The 15,976-nt window shown below is 39.8% G+C and overlaps 1 protein-coding gene across 1 annotated transcript in view; it reads left to right on the forward strand.

Annotated features, from left to right (window-relative positions):
* Positions 1–15,976, forward strand: part of large1 (LARGE xylosyl- and glucuronyltransferase 1) — a 133,607-nt gene that overhangs the window by 44,427 nt on the left and 73,204 nt on the right. Inside the window, exon 3 of the mRNA XM_046071787.1 lies at positions 11,942–12,240. Coding sequence (XP_045927743.1) covers positions 11,942–12,240 — 299 coding nt within the window. The remainder of the gene's footprint in view (positions 1–11,941; positions 12,241–15,976) is intronic.

A 15,976-nucleotide genomic window follows, 5' to 3' on the forward strand; every position in this document is an offset into this window, starting at 1 on the left:
GCACGGAAAGGGCTTCGCAACGGGCGCAGGCAGCCCCCTTGAGAGCTGCCCGTGCGTGCTCCATCCCCAAACATGAGACACACATCTCATGAGAATCTCCATCCGTGATGTACCGAGGGCAAGAAAAAACACACCTTCTGTACATCTGGTTGCCGGACTTGCTGGTAGACTTCTTCTTCAGGTAAGACATACTGCTTGTAGGACTGGAGCTTTCTTCAAACAACATAAAGAGCGCCTGCTGAATAAAAAAAAAGCTAATGATGAGTGTGTACAGGTGTGCTTTATACTCCTCCGGTTATTCCGTCACACCGTACCGTTCTAGCAACAAGCCAATAGGATTGGAGTGATTTCATTCACGTTCAGACCTGCTTCGCCTAGAGGCGTTCCCATAGTGTCGTAACCGACGCAGTTCGAGTTCCCTCGAAGGGGAACCTATATTTTCTGTCCGTGCTGAGGAAACTAGAGTGTGAGGATTTGGTGTATACATAAGAAGTATAATTAAAATAAAAGAATAATAAATAATCTTTCAGATAAATTGAATTAAAACTCACACACAATAAGATGTAATACAAGAGGCATCACTTGACCTGACCACAGGCATTAAACTACATAAACGTATTTCTTTATATGGCTGATGCATTTAGGAGTACAGCAACAAAGTCTGCTTTAAGAATTTTACATATCTTCCTTTTAGTAAATCTGAAAACACAATGGCTCTCAGTAATTTAATACTGCTATTAATTGTTTACTCAATTTGTAGCCTAAATGATATAATCTGAGCATGTAAGAAGAACGAAGACGTTTTATGTAGTTACAGAACTTTTCTGTAAAATGAACCACAGGGGTGTAATGTTATTACAGTATGGATTTACGTTTTAGTAGCAGTCAGGAGTACGATCCACAGCTATAAGCACAGTCCTGTTTACAGCCACATCAGATGAAAATCCCAAGAGTCGCAGCCCTTGTAAGACATCGTTCACCAAGTAGTTAATATTTATTTGCAAATCCTTTGCAGTCATTGACTGAAGACTACAACCCACGGACGTCAGCAGATGGATGATCATGGTAATATTTAGCTCTGTTTTATAGTTCTGTCATAACTAACTCCAATGTTTTGCTGTTTAGACTCCTTCTTTACCTCATTGCATTCCAAAACTTCAATATTTTTATACATCATGTGTATTTTAGTTTATTCTCTATATTGGGTATTCTAGAGATAGAATCTATAGAGCTATTAATACTTACAGTATATTTATAGAATATTCTAAGCTTTTTCTGTTACTCTGCATTGAGCTATTTTAACTCATTTTATTATTTGTGTTTAAAATGAGTATACATATAATTTAGTGTTGATATTTTTATTTATTTACTGCAATGCCTTGATAACTTGCTGCTGTAACAAAAGAATTTCCAAATTTAGGATTAATAAAGTATGTCTGTCCGTCCCTTGCTCCATCTGTCCATATGTCCGTCCGTCCCTTGCCAAATTGACAGAAACACAATAATTTATTCACATTCTTCTCATGAATATGCAGGGGGTGGGTTGATGCCTGAAGCTAAACAAAATGCTGCCTTCTTCCCAATAATTGGGACATTTGTGTTTCTGGAACTTTGTTATTCCACTGTGGAAAACCTGCAAGTAAAGTGTAATGCAAATGTGGACCCCAGTGTTGTCCCAGATCACAGCAGGAGGGCGTTCAGAAATAGGCTTGTCACAATCATTACATGATCACCTGATCGCGATTATTTGACCTGACTCATTTTGTGTAATTGTTAAATTCCACGACCAGATTTTGCAGTTGAATATTATTTATTATCTACATGTTGATTTGTAGCCATATTTGCTTCTTGTGTAATCCGGGTCTACTCTGAATAGTTACAATTATATTTTGTTTGTCACTGTAATGCAAAATAAGGAAGTACACGTATGTCGATTCAGGACCGCCTGCCGACACTGATCCACACTTCAGACAGTGAGTCGCTGGTGCAGATTGGAGCAGCGCAGTTTCCTACTTTTGGAATCAACAGCAATAATGGCGGCCTTCCTTAAATGTACAAGAGGAATCCGTGTGAGCTGTGGGGATATAACACAAGAAACATGGTGATTTAAGGTTTGCACTCTGTGGTTTGGAACCTACGGGTGCGTTTTGTTGAGGCAAAGAAACTCTACCTGAGCATGAGGTTCATGTCAGGAAAAAAGAGCTTGGCCGTATAGATCTTACTGCTATAGGGGAGAGGTGCTAATAACGGGTCTCTTTATTTATAGCAGAGAGTCTAACCGACGGCTGCAGCAGTGCCTTTGACAGCTCTGGGGGAAATTGTGCTGGAGAACATTTACAGAGAGTCCCTGCTTAATTTCATTATGTTTAAACCCAGTTTAAAGTTGTTGTGCAATGTAATCAGACCAAACGGCTGATCTGTCATGTAAAATTCGCTAGATCATTATTTATTCCACAAACATGTTTCCCTCGCCTATTTGTCACATAATGGACCAAAAAACCTCTATGGACCAAAAAAACACCTCAGGCGAGTATAAAACATTGTTTTGTGGAAGTTTTGTTGAATTTTGTTGCTTCCATCCAGATTTCTAATTAGATCATTTATACAAAAATGCTTGGATGAAAACGTGGACCCTGTTGCATTCCCAGTTGAAAATAAAATCAAACGTCCTTCTACAGTAATTAACTCTCTTAAGTCTTGAACTGCTACACAACAAGATGTTTAAAATACGTACATGTAGTGCAGCAGAGGGAGAGGTGAAACAATGTTTTAGAACACACGTGTGGGTGAACTATTTGCAGTTTAATTGATAGCCTACTCCTTTGCCTGTGTCCGCATCATTTTGACAAGCAGCCACTGAAAACAAACAACATGCAATATGACTATGAAATCATAAATCGCACTTATTAGTATGAAAATGAATCATCAACTAAAAGTTCATGATGGTGACAATCCCGTTCACATAGGTTGTTTGTTCCTGCTAGGGCTGACCCCGAATAGTCGAAGATTCGATGCTTTGATGGGCGGAGCCTGATTCAACTGTCAATCTCACAGTCAAATCTTCGCAGTGGTGTTATGAAAGTAGGATGATACCATTTTGGCAATATAGGGGTGCTCAATGTCTCATTTTACATAGAACTACTGATTTTCTCCCAATAAGTTAATATATAGCCTATTATGATACAAATTTCAACATAATGCTGTAAATGAAAGACACTTTCAATAAATCTTTGTGATAAACATGATGGCTAACACTGTGAAACAGTCATTTTGCTTAGGTTTAGGCAACAAAAGCTACTTGGTTAGGTTTAGGAAAAGGTTGTGATTTGGGTTAAAGCAAGTAAATTACAAGTCATGTGACAGAAATCAATAACAGAAGTCACGTGACGGAAGTCAGTGAGGCTATTTAACTTAATAAATAACTCAATTCATGTACTTGGTTTCACATGGTGGAGTGAAAGTCTGTGGTTTGACCCATCTGACCACCCAAACTCAACTTCTTCCTTTGCTACCGTCGCTGCCACAATAAACGTAAATATGAGCCATAATAACACGATGAAATGTCCTATATAATCGCTTTTCTGGTGAGGACAAGGCTCCAGGTGAAAAAGATGTTCATGAAGGATTTTTTTATTAGATATCAAAAGAGAACCATGCTGTAGGATTGCCTGGATAATATAAATTTCTCTCTCTCGCTCTCTCTATGTGCAGGGGCAGATATTTCGTGTCACTGTGGGTGGGGGACAATAAAACAAAACAATCTCATCACTAGAAAGTCTGCTGCTTATCGGTCACCCCTACCTTGGTCTCCTGCTGTATTGTCAGCCTCTTGTCCTTCTTCCAGGTTTCAGAGCAGTAGAGACAAACAGCATCCCCATAACCATAGCAACTCACGCTCACTCCAGCCTGAGAGGAGAGCGAGAGCTGAGATTACTCTGAGCAGCATGCAGGGGAATAAATTAGTCCGCAGTATAATAGACTTTTGTAGATTTCTCTCTTTCCCCTGATGGTCTGAATAACTCACTCTATCTGACGCTAGTGTCTTTTTAGAAATAAAGTCTCTGAGGGTCTGAAAAAGGTAGGCAGCGGACCAAACCACTATGAGTGGGGAGGACGTAATCTTTCAGAACTTAAAAACGCATTTGACTCGAGTAGAAAACGAGAGCTGTTAACCATTTGTGTACCAAATACAATGATGGATGGACAACAGTCCGTCATACACATACATTTTTGGATTAAAATTGTTGCTAGGGACAGTTTAGTAGTCGCTGGAGATTGGTAGGAACTTGTCCCTACTGTCCCTACAAAATTCCATGCCCATGTCTATGTGTGTGGATATAGTCAGATGTCATGCTGAGAGATTGTGTTTTAGAATTATGTGACAGCCAAGCCGCTCCCACGAAATAAGTAAACTGGGAAAAGATGGAAAATTCCTTAGGGACGGAGACAACACACACTGCTGGATGAGTTCTCTCTCTCGTGTATGCAATAAAAGGAACTTGTATTCGCAGATCCGCTTCACTGAGCGGTGCCTGAGATCTACCCAAAGTAGACAAAATCTCTCTACAACAGCGCGAGGACGCGCATGTGCATGTGATGCACGTTTCTGCTGACTGCAGAGGGCAAATTAAGAGACACATTTTTTAACCGGGGCTATTCCCAAAGTCAAAATCAGCAAATTTAGGCGCTTCAAAAAGGAGACTCACTTTCCGTTCCTTCCTGCCTTGCCTGGAACACTAACACATTAAGTACACATAGTCTGGATCCAGTACCCTTTAAATGCTCTCTTTGGTTCTGAATGACATTACTACCATCTGTCAAAGGCCTAAAAAACCACAGGTCCACTCTGAATTCATAATAATTTTTGATTCCATCTGTATGCATATGGCACATGATTGCACCTGAAATATAGTGAATTGTAGAGACATGCTAAATGAAATAAATACAGCGTATTCCAGTGGTACTTAAGTGAATACTAGGGTCAGCAGAAACACAAACACATGCTCCATCAGTCTTAGGAGCTTACTACTACACAAGACATGTTCAGCAATGTCATGATTTAGAAATGCCTCCCGGGGAAACTAAACAAACTTAAAAGAAAAAGAAAACAGCCCCAGTGTCCATGCAGTAGCAGTACAGTAAAATAAAAAATGACTGATCGTAAACATGATACATGGTGCCATGATGTAATATAGCATAAATAATGTTGGGGGAGTATTCAAACCTGTAAGCAGCTGTCACACCAGCCAACAACACTCAAGGTCACTAATCCAGGCAGTTCATCAGTTTTTCTTGTTATGCTGCGGTGAGTCCCTGCACGATATCATCCACATCATACCATCACTGCCAATATCAGGATTAGGCATCTGACACAATCCATCTGTCCTGACACGCACACATCCTGTTGGAGGCACGCACACCATGCTGTGCATCAGTAGGGCTACCATAAGGCTCATCAAACCTTTTGTCGATTAACACATGCTTTTACCACACATTTAAGAGTTAATTTAGTAGTTTTGTCTACTCAGATATGTCAAAGTTTGAAAGAGAAAATAAAAGGGAAGGTCTAAAACTGTTGTTAAAAACTTTCTGAAAACCCACTTCCTGCTTCAACTCAGTAGGTGACCTCAGCACTCTGAACATTGTTCCACGGTTGTGACATTCTCTACAGAACCCTTGGAGGGAAATCTAAATATGATTTGCCTTCTCCAGCAGCAGATTGAATCTTAAAAGGTATTTTTGAAGGATCCTTTTTCTGCCCCAGGAAAAAAACATCATTTAAATCTAGGGATGCACCGAATGTTCGGCCACCGAAATTAATCTGCCAAAAATAGCAAAAAAAGCACTTTCGGTGTTTAGCCTAAAAATTTTTACCGAACAATTACGTTGACTGTAAAATTATTGAAAAAAATGGCAAAATAAATGGAGCAAATGTGAAATACCTTGTTCGGTATTCAGGAAAGTTTTTCATTATATTCGGCTTCAGCCAAGAATTTTCATTTCGGTGCATCCCTATTTAAATCCAATATTTCGACAGACTGTTTCAGCCACTACCCTGCCCGGCATGACTAAACATAGCTTTTAGCCCTTTTATCATTCTAGGTAAACATCTGTGTGATCATAAAAATACCTGGTAAGATACAGTTTGCTAAAATAAAGTATTAGTATAAAGTATAACTGCATAGATACATTTTTAATGCCATGTGACTAATCGAAGTAAAGTACAGCATGCGGAAGTCATAATGGGGCTAATTCAATCAATGATCTGTCGTGAGTACAGTTTTCCTGTGCAAAAAGGGATCAATGAGGAAATTATGTGTGTGCTCACTTTCAGTTTGACGTCTAAATAAAGTGGTTTAGATAACCTGTCTGAAATCTGACTGCTTGTGTTTCTTGCCCCATTGGATTTGCAGGGATGTCACCGTGTTCCCAGAACTGGCACAGTGTTACTCTTACTGAATGAAAAGAAATACCATAAAAATTCCCAATTTGTGGTGTGCCAGAATTTTCTGTTGTGGGTTCTTTTGTAAGCTATTTTAAGGTTTGCAGTCAAACGTTAGTGCTGTCAGACCAATGTAATGCGTAGCCTACTTTTTGGTTGCAACCGGTCGTCCTGTTTTCCCTTTTCATTTCAATTAAGACTAAAGCAAATAGCATCTCAAACGGATCCCACACATCTCTCTGCATCCCACAATTAATACAGTGATTGGTCGGGTGAGTTAAGGTGTGAAAGCTGTCTTTTTTTAATTTTTTGTAAAACTACTTCTCTTTCATGTGAACACCAGGGTGTAGCACCATGAATATTTTTTGAGGAGAGTGTGCTCTGTTATCCCCATTTGTACGATTCATAGTGTTGAGGCTTCAAAGAAAGAGATCAGAGAGGCCGTGTGATGCAGACAGGAGGAGTCTTTGAATGTGGTCATTCAGCTTTACACACTTTTGCCTGTAGATGTGGTTTAGCAACATGTTGAGTTTACGAACTCTTGTTTTTACGGCGGGTTGCCTGTTAATTAGAATATCGGCGGTTCGATTCCCCAGCTCCTCCAGTCTGCACTGGAGTCCAGTGTCCTTAGAGCAAGGTACTGAACCCCAAATTGCCTGGCTGTCCCATCAGTGCATGAATGTCTGTGAATGGGTGAATGTGATGTAGAGTATACGCACTTCAAGTAGTTGTAAGACTAGAGAGGCGCAATACAAGTACAGACCATTTACCATTCTGTGATACATGCACTATCTTGCTGTACTTCCACTAAATGGTGTTTAAAAGAAGAATTCACCATTGACCTGATGGATGTAATTTATTTGTGTTCAGTGGGAGTTCTTTTCTAATGCAGTACTGTAAGTCACCTTTCTGCAAGCTTTTTCATTGAATTGTGTGGTTGTGAAGCTATAAATTCCTAAAATACTAAGAATAGAGCTCCACAATCTCTGTATCCTTTGTGTCCTGAGGGATGTTTCCCACTGCTTTTGCTCCAATATAGGGTTAGGTACACACTGGAGTTAATAATGAATAGTATTTCTTGATGCTGTTTACTCCATCCACCTTATCCAAGCGATTAGACAAAATGGAGCCTGGCTGTTCTACTTGTATGGAGGTGTTTCGAGCTGTCTGCCAGGTGAACAGATGCCATCGCATGACGGATGTGTTGCCACAGCCCAGAGGATATCTGCCTGAGAGCAGGAGGGAGAGGATGGAGCATTGCAGCTGATGACAATTAAACAATTAAATCTGACACACATCAATGCACTGGGAGCATGGCATCCAAGACAGTCCGATTTTGAGAGTCACAACTATATATATTTTGATGAAGTTCAAAGTATCAACAGTGAGTTCAGAGGAGATTTGGGGGTACATTGTAGAGCAATAACAAAAGAACCTCCCTTGTGCAACTGTTTGTGTTTCTTCAACTGGGTGAAAGATACATAGGGCCGGATTTACTAACAACCCGAATAAAGAGTATTAAATTGCGTGTGCATTCTAAAATATTGCACGTGCAATTGTAGCACCTGTTATGGGTGATTAACTAAGAATTATTGTGTAGATGACAACAGGAGCAAACACAATGGAGGTGGAGGGTTTTGTGTCTTAATGGAGAGTCGGGAGGGAAAGCAGCCACTGCGTAAAAACCTTGGTTTGTTTTGTTCACTGCGTGTGTGTGGAAATCGAATGTAGGGGAGACTTTTTTGCTTCAACAACTATTAAGTCACTGAATTTTTTAGCTAGAGTTCTCAAATTTTTCTACAAAGTGCCAACATTTGTTTACTACAAATGGCACCAATTCAATCCTCTACAAGAATATCACAGACCTCGTGAGTTGATTTCAAATGCAGATGTGTTTCCTTGTTACAACCTGCTTCTTACAACACATGCTGGGGTAGGTTGTAACAATCACACAAAAGAATCAAAAATAGGTGCCACGCTATATGATATGCTTCCAAAACAGGTAGAGATATCAAATAACAATGTTTCTTTCTTGCTGTAACAGACTTTGTCTGATGACTCGCACATGGATGATCGTCTATCAGCCCAACCCCACTAAGTACTTGGGACAGCACACCTGAAAAACAGGCTTTGGGAAACCCCCAGCAGAAACAGCTACAGTATGCTGGAATGACCCAGACGTGAGGAAATGCCAGCAGATCGTGCTTCAACCAGCCAGAGGGAACAATCACCGACCGTCCACACCGTGATCTCCTGGCCCTGGCCCCGTACGCCCCAACACCCCATTCCCTCTCCGATACTTACAATGGGTTGGGTCATTATTATACCAGCGAGCTGTGAACAGTTGGTGATCGTTCCCTCTGGCTGGATGAATTTTACTCGTGCACTACTGCAGCTGGGGGCTCTCGCAGCGCCATGCAACTTTCTAAATTCTTCCATCTCACAGAGAAAAGAAGTCAGGTCGAAACCAAATTTGCTGTATTAGCATGAATGTTAATACAACAGTATTGCCAAAGCTAAAGGAAAATACAAAAAAACAAACAAACAATTCAATTCATATAGTTCATTGAATACATAAAATAAAATAATTTTATTTCTATATATTGGATATAGAATAATAATATCTAATATTTTTAATTTCTCTACGTCTTCTTTCATTACTGTGTCTCCTTGCAACAATAACAGCAGCCATCTCTGTGCAACACTTGGCGGTTTGCACCTTCCTTTCAAACGTATTAAATACAGATGCTGTTGCACTCACATGAAATTGCTTTTCAGCTTGTTAGATCACATTGCGTGTATTAAATACATGTATTTGCATGTTACCCTCCCATTACTTTGCACAAAATTGAAACGCCCCAAATTGCATATTCATTAAGGCAAAAGTAGTAAATGTACAACAGGCGTGTTAATTTGCTGGTGCCATCAAGTTTGCACATGTTTTTACTCACGCAAACCTTTAGTAAATCTGGCCTATAGTGTAAAGCTGTGTTAACCGTAGAGTATAGAAATGCATCCCGTGTTGTAAATCTCTAATGCGACAGCAGTCCCCCAGTGATAACCTTTTTAAAATCTTAATTAGGTCAAATCCAGAGTTCAAATAACGTGGCCAGCACAAATGAAGAAAGGCTGGAGTCACCTGTACTCTAAAGGCTCACATGGCAAATTCAGTATAATGTACATTTTTACAGTCATGTCATAATCACAAGGCTGTGTTCATTCACTAGTTATTTTTGTATTCCTTTGCAAAACGTTTTTTTGATGTTAAGAAACTGTCAAAAATACTTGCTGCATATGTTTCAAATCAAAAGCATACCAGAATATGAAAGGCATTATGCCCCTTAAGCAGCTGAAAGGATTTTAATGTAAAACATCTATAAACAGCAAAGTAATAGCGATTTAAATGGATTAGTGAAAGAGGACAGTATTTCTGTTGCAGCAAGGAGTATGACATGACTTTGTTGTACTGGTGGAATTAGAAATGTGAATTATACTGAATGTATCAAGACAACCGGTAAACATTTAGAAGGAAGTGTTTGTATTAACAAAAGCTGCAATAGCAGAAATCAAACAGGTACGCCTCTGACCACAGGATTGTAAAATACACTCATAAAACAGCTGGAATTAGAAAGAAATGGTCCGTCACTGATAATAACACCTGGTTCACTATGTCACTGAGATAAATAAAGCCTCCTATTTTTAAATTTAATATAACCTGACATTCTTTTCTTTAGGCAAGGTGTCTAATACACCTCAACCAGACAGTGAAACTGTTGATATGAACTGCTATTTAGGACAAATATCAAATGAATCCAATCAGAAGGTTGAGGAGTTCAAGTAAAGCTTTAAATCCAGGTTACTGTCAGTATTATTCCATCTCTGAGCAGCACAAACAAATGTTCACTTAGGCCAGTTTAGCTGGGTTAGACCCAGCAAATCCACTTTGCAAATGAGTGAATTAGAGTCCAGAAGGTGCTTTGGTTCTGTGGGAGTGGGCTTAATGGCTCTTCGTGGCTGAAAGGACCCATGTTGACTACCTTTAAGTCTCATGGCTACAGGGCATCTGAGGAAAACAAAAATGTGTCACTTCATTTACACACTTGGTTAGAGAACAAACCAAGCGCCAAGACCAATGAGAAGCTTTGTAAGAGTACTTTACAATTCAGTCTAGGCAGCATTTACAGTTCTAAACACATAATTCATGTCATTTTAGCTGTAACGCCATATGGCAATACAAGTAGTTCTCCAAGGCTGTCTGTTTTCCCCAGTTAGATTCTGATTGGAGAACTTATTGTGTTCTTTAATGATCTTCAACCAAGTCCCCCACCTCCCCTTTGGGAGCTGAGGTTTCTAAGATGTACTGGAGAGAGAGAGAGCTTCTTTTCTCTCAAAAGATCCATCTCTCTGTCTCTACAGGATTCAGGGCTGCTTGTTCATATTTGAAGCAGAGAAGAGCGGAGGAAATAGTTACAGACTTGGATTAGATACACAGAGTGTGGGCTGCCCCGCTGTTAGTACTGACAGTATCGATTGAAAGACATCTGTGTACTCTTGAGATGCATCAAGACTTTGATGTAAACCCTCACATACTCACTGATATTCTCATTGGGTTTCTATATTAAAGGGAAATCCACCATATTTCACTTACTTCAACAGATTGCTGGGGAGGAAGTGCACTGAAGGAACAGTAACATTGTCCAATGAAGATGGATAGTGAAATGGTTGATGGAATGGATAGTGACCATTTCCATATTTATCTCTCTTGGTGTCGTCTGCCGGTCTCCTATACGCATTGACCACTCAGTTTGTTCACACAGTGATAAAAGGCACATGATTTTGCATCACCTTGTGAACTGTGGCTGGGAATGCAAGTTAAACAAGCGCAAGATAACTTTCAAACTGAGCCTGCCGTAAAGTGAGTCATTTATAACCTTTATTTTATTTAGATCAAGATCTGTTTTGCAAGAGAGACCAGACCAGAGTACTGCAGAGAGAAAGGAAACATAGCAAAAGGACAAAAACGTTACCAGACAAACAAAAGGCCAGGAGGAGAGAGAACACAGCAGCACAATCCAAGTTTCACATAGAGATGTAAACTAATAGTAATGGTAGTGGTAACAATACTAATATCAATAAAAATAATAATATAATGATGATAATATTTACAATGATAATAGGACTTATAATAATTGTAGCAGCGGGTTTCAAGAAGGAACATGGGGGGTATGGGGAGGCAGGAGGTGGCTTGCAATCATCGATCCAGACTCCCCTGCTCCGGAGACAGAAACACCTGCAGAAAAGCGACAGCCATCAAGAAAACACAACACTACAGCAGAGGGAAGATCACGAGTTAGTAACATGCATTGATGAGTGGAGAAGTCATTGATACTGCAGTAGAAGATGACCCAACCTAAACTTTGTCCATAGCACTTCCACCATCAGTGGTGTTTTGGTGTCAGTTCGCATGTTAAATCAGTTTCCCCTGTCCTTATCCCACAGTGAAGCCCCTCCCCCTGTCTCCATTGGAAGCCCAGTCATCAGCGCCGGTGGGCGGAGCTGGCGAGCGGCAGGCCTTAGAGCTGCGGGTCCGGGCAGTGGAGGAAGAGAATCGGGCACTGCGCCGGGAGCTCAGCCGGCCACCCAGGAGCCCGTCGGCGCGCCTTCCAAACAGTGGTCACCGTGGTAACCAGAGCCGAACCCATTCAGAGGAGGGCACCGGTGACAATGAGGGTCAGAAAGCTGCTGCAGTGGGGAACAGCTCAGACTGTGTGCAGCAGCCAGTGGTGGATAAGTGTGAGGTGAGATATCTTCTCTGCACTTATGTCACTTTAGCAGGAAAAATGCCTTTTTTGTTCCATCTGTAACACACCACTCAAGGCCTTTTTTATTCAGCAATGCAATATGACCTTGAAGATATTTTCTAGGAACCGGGGTACCACCAGCACATTGTCATACTATATTATAGCTTGCCTTTAGCTTCCTATTAGCCTAATCCTCAGCAGTGATGGTGTTGGGTTGCTGTTGGGATATGGCTCACTGTCAGAAGGCTGGATAATGTGAAAGCTTTAACACAGTCATGCTGTGATCCCCATACTGATAGTACCGCCACATCACCTTTTTAGCTCAGTGGGAGTTTGTCTGGATAACTGGAATAGCCCACACTTACATGTGGTCTGGTGTCTTGGTATAGACTCAGGTTATTGGTTCAGTACCATGAAACAGGCTTACACAGTACTTCTCTGCATTAGCATTAAAACCATTTGACTCTATATTCATGTTTTACAACCTGGGCCTTGTTAGCAATTTGAATCTGGGGATGCCAGTGTTGGCCAGTTCTCATATGTGTTGCTGCTGGATGGGTTAACTTGGTACAGACCTTATACCCCTCAAGATGAACTGTGGCAATCCTCTGACTTTTCCTCTAGCACAATTATCATGTCACTATGTACATTTGTTTTAGGACCATATACTAATGAAAATCCCATCAGCCTCAGCTGTAATTTGTTTATTACAAATTAGCAAATGTTAAAATACAACATGCTAAAAACAGAAGGCGAACATTATACCTGCTAAACATCAGCATGAAAGCACAGCTTCGCAGAGCTGCTGGCATGGCTGTAGACTTGCAGTCTGGTTTAAGTTTATTTAAACACAAACGCAGTGTTTAAATAAACAATAGCAATAGCTATATTAGCCTATAGACCTACTCACTTTATACATAAATGCATAACTTAAATAAACACTATTGATAAGGATTCCTTAAATGTGTTTTTTCAAAGATAAAGATATGTGAGTGGGACATTTTGTAAGAATAAACTTGTCAGATCTCTCTTTTTGAAAAACTATGTAATGGAGACACTGCATATATTTGCCATTTCTGTATACATATTCATATATATGTATATGCAAATAATTAATAATAATGAAAGAATTTCCCCTCAGGGATCAATAAAGTATTTCTGATTCTGATACATACTAGTCATTAGCCTAGCGGCTAGACAAGTTTGTAGCCAATTTACAGTTTAGTAAAGCTCTGTAAGTATGATAAGTTGAGGAAGTATCTCTTCAAGATCTAATGGATATTTACAATAGGTAATTTTGGAATTGGTGCCTTGATTGGCTTTATTATTATCTTGTGCGATAGATACAAGATTAAAAAAAGATCTCCTTTCAGGACTTTAGGGGCTTTGTATTTAACTGCTTTTTAATTAGCTATATGTTTAAAGGCTAGGTTTGGGGATATTCTATATTTTCTTATTGTCAACAAATCCCTTGTGTGGTCCCCAAGTGTATTCCTGTTTAAGTAATGTTTGTTTTAAACTACAATGACTAGATGCTTTAGGAAATTACTGAGCCTTTATAAAAAATGAAACTATATATTTGTGACTCAGTTATCAAGGATTACACAGATTATTTCATCAATTCACCGAGTAATCGGATAAGAAATACTTTTGCTTAGCGCCCCCCGGTCGCGGGAACTCATGAACCAGTCGAAGAACAATAACAAGAAACGCACGTTTCTACATTTACAGCTAAGAATTGGGGCTTACGCTTCGCGTAGACCGGATGCTTTCTGCTCACGTGCTGAAGGATTGCTGTCATGCTGTTGTGGTCGGTAGGTTCTGATTTACAGCAGACACACTGTACAGAGCTGTTGTTTTCTTTTAGCCTGAAATTATCCCATACTTTGGACACTTTCTGTCTCTTTCTCTGATCTTGTGACAGTGATAACTGTGTGTGCGAAACAGTGTGCTGAATAGTTATATGGATTAAACAAAGCATAGATGCAAAGAATTATTTGAATTTCTCGATAAATCGTTTCAGCCCTAAACCCCATAGAGAAGTTCATGGCTGATTCCCTGCCAGTCAGTCAGAACTAAAGAAGCCTCTCGGATGAGAGGCGAAACAACGCTTGTCCTTCCTTCCTTGACAAATAGGAGTTTATAGCTGTCATATGCCTGATTTACATCAGATATTTTAACAGAACTGTGTTGCTACTGAGTGGAAAAAGTGGGGCTGAGGCTCCTGACAACATTCTGTACTAAGAGAAAGAGACAAAAGAGTAAAACAAACAAAACTATGTAGATTTAGTAAATTATGTGTATATGAAATATTTACTAAAAACTGTTGATGATAGATTCACACTACACTACGCATCGGTGGGATGAAACTACTTCAGTATACATTTTCATATTCCTGTATAGCACAGACAGAAGATTCTGAACTGATTACCGTGTGCTTTCTCACTGGCAGGTGTGTGATCTGTGTGTAGTTCTCCGAGAAAGGATATGGCCTGAGATGGTTTTCTTATGACCACTTGCTACTTTCCTCCCACTTCAGCTGTCGCTCACACATAGTTCTTGGCTACAGCAAGGCACTGTTCAAAAGCCAGCCTACTGCAGGGAAAGCAGAAGTCCTTCGGGGTCAGAAGAGGAGAACTCAAGAGAGGACAGTCTGACGGTAGCACCCTTCCAGCAGTGCTTGAACATGACCCCTTCTCATTTGGAGGGTTATCCCGGCTGCCCTGAACCCTGCAGGGAGAGTGCTGTAGGAACTCTGAGAGGGGAAAAGAAAATGCACATGGAGTTTTGACATGTCAACCTGACATCTGGGAGAGACATTTGAAGCTAAAATTGGAGCCATAACCCAGGGCTGTGAGGCAGAAGTCTAGCATAATGTTCACAGACTTTTAAAAATGTGCTATAGGAAAGGGATTCCTATTTAATCCCCATTGTCAATTAACATTCAACAGTCATTAATGAAATCCTTCACTAATGAGCGAGAGAGAGAATCATTTTTACATATTCCACGTCACTGAAATGAGCAGAAATCATACTAGGAAACTTAAGAAACCACTAATTGGATGGATGGAGGGAGAGAGAGAGAGAGAGAGAGAGAGAGAGAGAGAGAGAGAGAGAGAGAGAGAGAGAGAGAGAGAGAGAGAGAGAGAGAGAGAGAGAGATTGATTTAACAATACATTTATTAGGAGATTCAAAAGGTTACAAAACTACAACAACAATCAGTAAAACAAGATTCACAGAATCCAAATTACACTTCCAAAGAGCAGCTCATCATCTACAACACAATAAAGAACATTCTTATAACACCACATACTGGAAAAACTTTCCAGATCCTTCATCATTCGTTTAAATGGGCTTTCCACATCTTTACAAACATGAACACAGCATCATCATCCACAGATTTCTCTATTCTGTTTTTCATATAGACAGCCATCTTTGCTCTCCCCAAAATAAAATGAAAAATCTGGCATTTAGTTTTATTCTTGTGAGAGTACCTGTACCCCAAAATAATAATAATCATCTTTATTTGTAGAGCACTTTTCAAAAACAAGTTACAAAGTGCTTTAACAAGTGTAAATACAATAATACCCAAAAGACAATAATACAAAAACAATACAAGATAAAAGCAAGAAAACATTGAAAAGACTAAAATACACGTTTAAGATAAATATAAAATAAGGAAAATAGAATAAAATAAAAGGGATAAAATAAAGTCAAGTAAGATCAGGAAAGG

Source organism: Micropterus dolomieu, linkage group LG16 (assembly GCF_021292245.1).
Source record: "Micropterus dolomieu isolate WLL.071019.BEF.003 ecotype Adirondacks linkage group LG16, ASM2129224v1, whole genome shotgun sequence".
NCBI classification, from domain to species: domain Eukaryota; kingdom Metazoa; phylum Chordata; class Actinopteri; order Centrarchiformes; family Centrarchidae; genus Micropterus; species Micropterus dolomieu.